The sequence below is a fragment of the Diabrotica undecimpunctata genome, chromosome 9, assembly GCF_040954645.1.
Source record: "Diabrotica undecimpunctata isolate CICGRU chromosome 9, icDiaUnde3, whole genome shotgun sequence".
In the NCBI taxonomy this organism is placed as follows: domain Eukaryota; kingdom Metazoa; phylum Arthropoda; class Insecta; order Coleoptera; family Chrysomelidae; genus Diabrotica; species Diabrotica undecimpunctata.
In genome coordinates, this window is record NC_092811.1 from 53,132,994 (window position 1) to 53,141,953 (window position 8,960).

The 8,960-nt window shown below is 31.2% G+C and overlaps 2 protein-coding genes across 2 annotated transcripts; both read right to left on the bottom strand.

The window, feature by feature from the left end:
• Positions 1-5,056: 5,056 nt before the first annotated feature.
• Positions 5,057-5,959, bottom strand: LOC140450745 (52 kDa repressor of the inhibitor of the protein kinase-like). Its single transcript, XM_072544416.1, has one exon. It carries the CDS (start codon positions 5,957-5,959, stop codon positions 5,057-5,059), a length of 903 nt encoding a protein of 300 aa, XP_072400517.1.
• Positions 5,960-6,151: 192 nt separating this feature from the next.
• LOC140450746 (zinc finger MYM-type protein 1-like) lies at positions 6,152-7,246 on the bottom strand. Its single transcript, XM_072544417.1, has one exon. It carries the CDS (start codon positions 7,244-7,246, stop codon positions 6,152-6,154), a length of 1,095 nt encoding a protein of 364 aa, XP_072400518.1.
• Between the last annotated feature and the right edge of the window lie 1,714 nt (positions 7,247-8,960).

Consider the following 8,960-nt stretch of genomic DNA (forward strand, 5'->3'; position numbering starts at 1 on the left):
AACAACTTAGAACAGAAAATAAACAAGAGAATCAAATATAGTAAAATAAATGCACAAATAAGTGTTTCTTGACTTACGGAAGAACGACTTATAATAGAAAATAAGAAAAATCAAATATAGAAAAGATGTGGAAATATTGCTAAGTGTTTCTTGACTTACCGGAAAAGAACGACTTAGACAAACAATTAAAATAACAAGTCAAATATTCAGAGAAATATTTCTAAGAGTTCTTTGACTTACCGGAAAGAACTACTTAGACAAAGTACAAATCAAAATATAAAATAGAAAAAGCAAGATAAATATTTTTAAGTGTTCTTAACTTACGGAAGAACAACTTAGACACAAAATACAAGAAAAATAAACAATCAAAATAATCAAAGAAAATATCAAACAATCGGTACATGAACAAATATAGATCAATGTCATATTCTAACCTGAAAAGGTCTGAATATACAATAATGCTAAAATAAAAATGGTATATAGGAAATCAGAAATAAAAAAATAACTTAGTTGGAACAATAATAGCACCGACTAGGTCTACAGTAGAAGAGGCAAGCTCGACTGATCGATGAGAGAAAATCTACCTGCTTTTATGTAAAACAAATCCTTTGTTTTACGTAGCGAAAGTGGAATTTCCCTGCATCGAATCAATTAGAAATTTGGATTTGGCCAAACTTGGAATTCCCAAGTATTTTGACCGATATCCAAATTCCTTGATGCGTCCGGCACGGCTGTCAGCTCCCGGCTGACACGCCTCCGGAGGACAGTAGCCACATATTTTCAAAACGGTGAAAATTTTTCCCTGGGAGAAGTTCGGGGAGTTAAAGCAGATAAGTAAGTACATATACTCCTATTAGATTAATTTTATTGTGATTATTATTCTCATAATAAGTATTTAATGATAAAACTTAGTACTTTATATTAAGTAGTGTCAATATTATATGTTTATGCTATTTTACTGAAATTTAATCAAATTAACTTATTCATCGTTTGCATTTAGATCTGGCAGAGAATCATATGGAGATGCAGCTGTAGGATGGGTTCAAGTAAAAAGAAATAACATGATCTGTACTGTAAGGGCAAAAATAACACCTGAACATAATGTTAAGAAAAAACAGTATGCTGTAAGTTGTGAAATTAATGAAGAAACCGAGGAAGTACTTGATCTAAAGTGTTATGATTGTGCTGCTTCATTAGGTAAGTAGGTATTTTTATAAACAGATATGTATTTTTAATATTTTGAATTAAGAGCATTTTTGAAACATAAAAAATTCTGATCTGAGACAAACATCAGCTGAGCTAAATTTTATACTGCATTTTGCAGTAAATATGAAGGAATGAACTCTTTCATGGAAATTTATTTTAGCTCATTTTAATTCTGATAGGTAGTATCTAAATATACAGCCTTTATAATAATTTTGTTCTTGGTTTTTAAAATAAATATCACAATAATCTTGAAATAACATTTTAGTTAAAATATATATATATATATATATATATATATATATATATATATATATATATATATATATATATATATATATAGTAAACTCTTAAATATTGGGAAAATCTGCAAGAAAGACTCTAATGTGTATCAATTGTTTCGCCGAAATTTTTCGCCAAAGAGAATTAATTTGGCTTCTTCAGGGCTGAAAGAGAATAAATTATAATTAGCTACCATATATTATCTATTAAAACATTATTGATCTTACCGTAACTTAGAATTGTAGAGTTAGAATATTAAAAAACTTTGCTAGTAACATAGTGGTGTTTTTTGTTACTATGTGCAAAAAAAGTTTTTTTAAGGTTTGAATCGTATGGTAGCTTTGAACTTGACACATAAAGGCTTACCCAAGGTTAATCGAAAAACCCAATGTAACTACATTTAAAAGGAGGTAATTCTTTGAATTGTCGGCAATAACTAAATTTTTGATTTTTAGAAAGTTTAAAAGTGATGTTCTGTTTTAGCCAGAACGCAAGCGCTGACAACTTCATTAGTTCTTATGAATCTTTATGTCGTTAAGGTTCATTGGTAAAAACGAATGAATTTAAATCCCAGTATAGGGAAATATTATTTTGATTTTCTTTATTTAATTATATTCTATTGTTCATGTATTATTGCATCTTATTGAGATGTATCTAAGAAAAGCAAGGGAATGTTATGTTAGATAATGTTTTAATAGATAATATATGGTAGCTAATTATAATTTATTCTCTTTCAGCCCTGAAGAAGCCAAATTAATTCTCTTTGGCGAAAACGTTCGGCGAAACAATTGATACACATTAGAGTCTTTCTTGCAGATTTCCCCAATATTTATATATATATATATATATATATATATATATATATATATATATATATATATATATATATATATATATATATATATATATATTGTTATGATGTATTGTTTGTGAATGATGAGCAATGAGTATTTTTAATAATAATATATAGGGTTTTTATCGCGGTTCTCAAAGAATTAGTTTGTAAGTACTTTATTAAATTATCTTTATTATATCTATTATGAAACACACATATATATATATATATATATATATATATATATATATATATATATATATATATATGTATATCTAACCTAGCCCATGTAAATTTAAAATAAACTATCTTTAAATTGAAATTCTTATGAAACTAATTAAATTCTATAGACAATGTAAAATTTAAACAAACTATCTTCAAAATTGAAATTGTTATGACACTAACTAAATTATATTAACAAAATTTTGTACCTTTCTGTCACTGAATGCCTAAATGAACTGTTTTCCACTGTATAGATTCTAATCACCACTCAATGTCTTCGTGCTTCGGTTATCCTTGTTTTTGTGAAATTACTTTTTCCAATTATCAGCTTCCACCAATTTAAAATATATTTCTTCTTAAGCATTTATAAACCACCAAGCAAACCAGCAAACAGCATTTGTATTTATTCTTCTTTTCAATATGCCAATCTCCAATCACCAAATATATTATATAATTTATATTTATCTTCTTTTCAATATACCAATATCCAATCACCAAATATATTATATAATTTTAATTTTCAATTAATACTTCTTGCATTATCCAATCACCAATTATACATTACATAATTTTTAATCTTCATTAATATTTTCTTTATACTGTTTCTTAATCTTCATTTAACTCACTATATTGAACAATTGGACCTTCTGTCTGACTATAATTGATCTGACTTCTATTCCATGCTAACTCTAATTAACTTTCATACTAAACTGGCCTCATAGTAACTGTAACTCATAACTGATAACTGATGCCTAACTGAATGGACATCTTGAATCCAAATCACCTGGTATTTATATCTTTTTCCATGTTCCAGAATCATCTAGCAAGAAATCATGTTCGAAATTATTCTATTTCCTCTATATGAATTTTCGGGAACAATCCATTTCGCAAACAAGGCCATCTTTGGTGATCTAGAGAATTCCTTACTTTTTTATCGAGAATTTTGTTGGTATTTAGGCTTTTCAGATCAGAATATACACTTAAATTAGTAACTTAGCATTCTAATTTAATAAACTACACATTTTAAACAACATATTATTATAACCCCACTTTATATTCGCAACCATTCCTTAAAAATGTCACTTGGAGAGTATGTATATCTGGTTGCCTAATCACATGGCTCACTTAAATATATCTACAATATTATAATTATTAAAATACAACTTTTTACAATTATTATATGCTAATTTCTTAAAAATGCCCTCACATAAATATATTTTTATAAAATTCTCTAGTATATAACTTATTAAAATAACCAAATACTTTTTATATCTAATATTATCTAGTAGTGTAACTTATAAATTATTTTCTATAAACACCAATCATATCAATATATATATATATATATATATATATATATATATATATATATATATATATATATATATATATATATATATATATATATATATTTTACTTACATTCGATAGTAGTTTTGCTTCTCTAAAAATATATGGACAATTTCTAAATTTCAAAACGTATGTTATAGGTGGGTGCAAGCATCAAATAGTTTTTCTGATGTGGTTGCACAGAAGAAGTGAAGAACCGTCAAAAACAGAAGTGACTTGCTATTGGGCCAAAAGTAAACTATCAAAAGTTGGTACAAGTATAAAATATTTAACACTTAAAGACTTTGGGGCCCCAGAGGAGTTAAGCTCAGATGAAGATAGTAACCAGTTCCTTCAAGAAGTAATAGACATGGGCATTAAAAACCAGTCTGAGAGCCAGTTATTGCAACATTTTAAAGATGATAATATAAAAAAAATAGGGATATTCCAGCTGCTGTTAAAATTTATTTCTACAGAACAGACCACATATAGTGAGTTTGTTGAATTTTGTTCAAATAGTATGAGTGAGCACATGCTCAGAAACTGCCATCAAAACTAGCACACAGTCCGATAGCAGTTTATGGTTCGAGTTAGGATATGGCAGAATAACGGCATCAAAACTTTATGATGCAGCTCACTGTAAAAAATGCGATGGGGCATTTGTTGAACAAATACTTGGGGTCTCAAAATTTAAAGCAACTTCTGCAATGAATAGGGGTAAACAGTTGGAAGAAAGTATGATAAAATGTGTGCAAAAAGTATTTCAAATAAAATTAAACCGTATTGGCTTACAGTTAAACCCCAAATTTCCAATTTTTGGCGCTTCACCTGATGCCATATGTGAGGAATATATTGTGGAAATAAAATGTCCTCAGACTAATAAAACTGTAGCTAATTATTTAACAAAGGACAATGAAATAAGTGCTAAATATAATGCACAAGTTCAACTTCAAATGTTTATGTTTGCTAAAAAAAGTGTTTATTTTGTGTTGCTGATCCAGAATTTGAAAATAATTCTAATTTCAATTATACATGGGTGGACCAGGGACGTATTTATAGTTTTTTAATGGGGGGGGGGGATCCTAATTTCCAAATTAAGTAAAACCGGGGCTTGGTTTTGAAATACTTTTGAAAAAAGTAATAAAAACAAATTTCTAAAAATTTTATTAAAACTTAAAATACCGTTTTACAAAATTAAATTCATTCTCTTCCTTCTTTCAGCTAACTTATTTACAATTTCTGAGGAATTTAGACCTATTGTCACATTCCGATGAATACTCATGAGAGCTAATCCTGTAAGCCTCTCGTCTCCCATTCTATTTCTAAGATAAGTTTTTAACCGTTTAAGTGATGAAAAAGTACGTTCAGGTGTGGCAGTAGATACTGGAAGTGTTGCTAAAATTTGAAGAACTTTCCTAACCGTTGGAAAAAAAATTTCATCACATCGGTCCATAGCTTCTAGTGCAGTAGACGGCTGTTCTTGATTGCACCAGTGGTTGTGCCAAAGCTCATACTCACTTACTAAATGTTTTATTTCAACTTCCCTGAGAAATATTTCTCCGATTCCTGCTATACATTTCTTTGCTCTCTCAGTATTTTGGGTGCGATCTGGTAGAAGCAACTGAATTCCTGAAATTGCTTCTTCGTGAGGTTTAAAGCGAGCATCAAGCTCGGTCACTACATGTTGTATAAATGGATAAAATATATTTCGCCGATAGTAAACTTCAGCAGTGTCCCCTGGTATATTATTGCGGTTCAATTGTCTCCTACTTACTCTTGGAACAGTTATATCTGCTGAAATAAATTTTTTTGCTTCCTCAAAAAGATTTGAGAATTCACGTTCGTTACGAAGGTTCTGTAAAGTGGTTTTTATTGTTTTTACGTAACTGCAAGAGTCGGTTAAATCTACATTGACTTTTTGTAGGGTTCGGTTTAAGCTTGACGTATAGGAGAAAACCTTCCTTAAAATAGTTAGTGAAACTATAAATTGACTGTTTTCCATTGCGACTTGTAACTGGTAAGCTTGGGTTGCAATTTCCCTTCCAGATTCTTGAAGTTCTTGAAGCACGGAATTTACTACAGGAAACATCTCAGCAAATCTTTCGACGGCTGTATGTTTTTCTGTCCAGCGTGTCTCACAAAGCGAGATAAGCGTTGAATGAGGTGCTTCAATCTCGTCCGCAGTTCTTTTTAAAAGTCCATCCCGGAGTGCAGATTGCCGAAAGAAGTTAATTATACTTTTAATAGTTCCGATGCAGTTTCGTATTGCAGGGATCTCGCATTAATGACCCAAAACTAAGTTTAATGTATGCGCCACACAGTGTACGAATAGTGCTCGAGGATATTTGTCCATGATTATTGTTCTTACTCCTTTAAATCGTCCGCTCATCACAGCCGCACCATCATAGCCCTGGCCAACTAAATTCTCCAAATCTAATCCAAACGACTTAAGTTTATCGATGATTGTCGTAGCTAGAGCTAATCCTGTTACTTCATCAACGTGTATAAATTCAATGAAATCCTCTCGAATAAGTGCCTTTCCAGAAGAGCAGTCTACATACCGAAGGCAAAGTGAGAGTTGTTGGTGACGCGAAATGTCTTGAGTTTCGTCAGCAAGTACAGCAAAGAAACCTGATTGTTTCACTCTATTTATTATTTGCTCCTGAACAGCATTTCCACACAAATCAATAATTTCATTTTGAATGACGGACGATGTGTACATAGCCCGAGAATGATTGCTTTGAGAAATAAGGTGATTTTTAAGTACTTCATCACCAGCTTGCGCACGAAAACGAAGTAGTGCACGAAAATTACCGTCATTATGTAGAGGATCTATAATACCGATTTCACCAGAGTCTTGATTTCCTCTCAAAGGCAATTCCTGCCGTCCGCAAAATAAGATTGTGTCCACTATGGCACATAGCCTCTCTCTATTTTCTCGGGCAATTTTTTTATTTTCTTCATTAAACGACTCTGTAATATCACGAGTTTGACCTTCCATAACGCTTACAAAATTTCTTGCTCGTTCAACAGCATATTTATGATAATTTGTATTTCGATGATGTTCCATTTTTTCCAGAGCTTTTTTCCAGTTATTAAATGGTTTTGTGACAAAACTTCCAAGTTTTTGATCACCGCGACCACCTTCGGTCTGTCCAAATAAAACGCACATTTTGCATAATGATCCTTGTAACATATTTGAATATACTAACCATGGATTCTTTTGGGTCCAATGACGTTGAAAACAAAGTTTTCTTTTACCACAGACGGGGAACTTAAAAGTCTCTGGAGGGGTCCAAGTTTCTTTTAAAACTGTTAATTTTTCTTCGTCATTTTTTGGATTATTTGATAAATATTTACCAAAATCGTAGTCCATACCAGAATCCAGACCAGCTAAAAAAAATGCTTTAAAATGGTGAGAGATTAAAATTAAAGTAACTTACCATTGCTTAATAAAAGATGTGCAGAAAATAAAAACCTCCCAAGGGAAACCACCAGTGGCGATAGTAAAAGTAGATACAATGAAGGATAAAGAACTTATTATGAAGAATAAGAGTAAATTAAGAGGAACGCGGTATTTCATTGAAAACGATCTAACCCAAGCCGAAGCCAAACTACAGAAAGAGCTAAGAGATATGGCGAAAGAAGAAAAAGGAAAAGGTAATGAAACAAAAGTCGGCTATCAGAAAATATGTATAAACGATGAATGGTGGAAATGGAACCATAGTACCGAAAAACTAGAGAAAATGAAAAAAAACTGAGTCTACACAGGCACAGTGGTCAGGAAAATATGGAAACGAATAAAGCGCGGAATAGGATGATGATAGGACAATGGAATGTTAGAGGGACTTTTGAAGTAGGAGCACTAAAGAACTTATCAGATACGTTAGAGAAATATGAGATAGATATTGCAGCTATACAAGAAACTAAACAAAAAGGAAATTTTACCATGGATGTGGGAAACTACGTGTTTTTCAACAGTGGAGACAATGAACGTGTATTTGGGGTGGGATTTTTTATAAAGAAAACATTTGCCAATCTGGTGATAGATTTTGAGGCAGTCACAAGCAGATTATGTAAAATAAGAATAAGAGGAAAATATAGAAAAGTAACCCTAATAAATGTGCATGCACCAACAGAAAATACAGATGAAGACGTTAAAGATAGCTTTTATGAACAATTAGAACATATATTTTACAAAATACCATCATATGACATAAAAATAATTGTAGGAGATTTGAATGCCAAGATTGGCAGGGAGGATATATACAAACAAATAACAGGGGGAAAAAGTAATCATAGAGACAGTAATCTGAATGGAAAAAGAGTAATAGAATTTGCTTTCGAACATAATATGCGAATTATGAGCACTTATTTTGATCACAAAGAAATTCATAAAGGTACCTGGGTATCACCAGATGGACAAACAGTAAACCAAATAGATCATTTACTAATAGAAGCCAAACATATGAGAGCCATAAAAGATAGCCGAAGTTACAGAGGTGCTGATGCAAATTCGGACCACTTTTTGGTCAAAGTTAAAATGGAGCAAATAATACCCACAATTAATAACACTAGCTGTAAAAAAATAAAAAGATATAACGATGCACTACTTCAGGAGGGAGAAGTTAAGAAAAAATTCAGGCAGCAAATTGAAGAGAAACTGAAAAGCCAGACAACAGTAAATGATATAGAAAGCAGATGGGTACAACTAGAAGAAAAAATTCAAGAAGCAGCCGACTCAGTATTAACAGGAAACAGACAATGTAAACAAACGGATTGGTATGATGAGGACTGTAAGAAAGCCATTAATGACCGAAATAAAGCTAGAATAAATAGTATAATAAGAAATAATGAAGAGAATAAAAAAGCTTATGCCGCAAAAAGACGGGAAGCAAAGAAGATTTGTAGAAGGAAGAAGCGGTCAAGTTTAGAGCAGAAACTAGTTCGTATTGAAGAAGACTTTTTACATAAACAAGTCAGGAATTTCTACCAAGAAATAAAACGAGACCGAACCCAATACAAAACCACATCAAGATATTATAAAGATGAAGAGGGGAATCTGTTAGGTGGAACAGATGAAAAATTAA

Coding starts and splice junctions, on each gene's coding strand:
- LOC140450745 (XM_072544416.1), bottom strand. CDS start 5,959: ATGTTTCCTGTAGTAAATTCCGTGCTTCAAGAACTTCAAGAATCTGGA.
- LOC140450746 (XM_072544417.1), bottom strand. CDS start 7,246: ATGGACTACGATTTTGGTAAATATTTATCAAATAATCCAAAAAATGAC.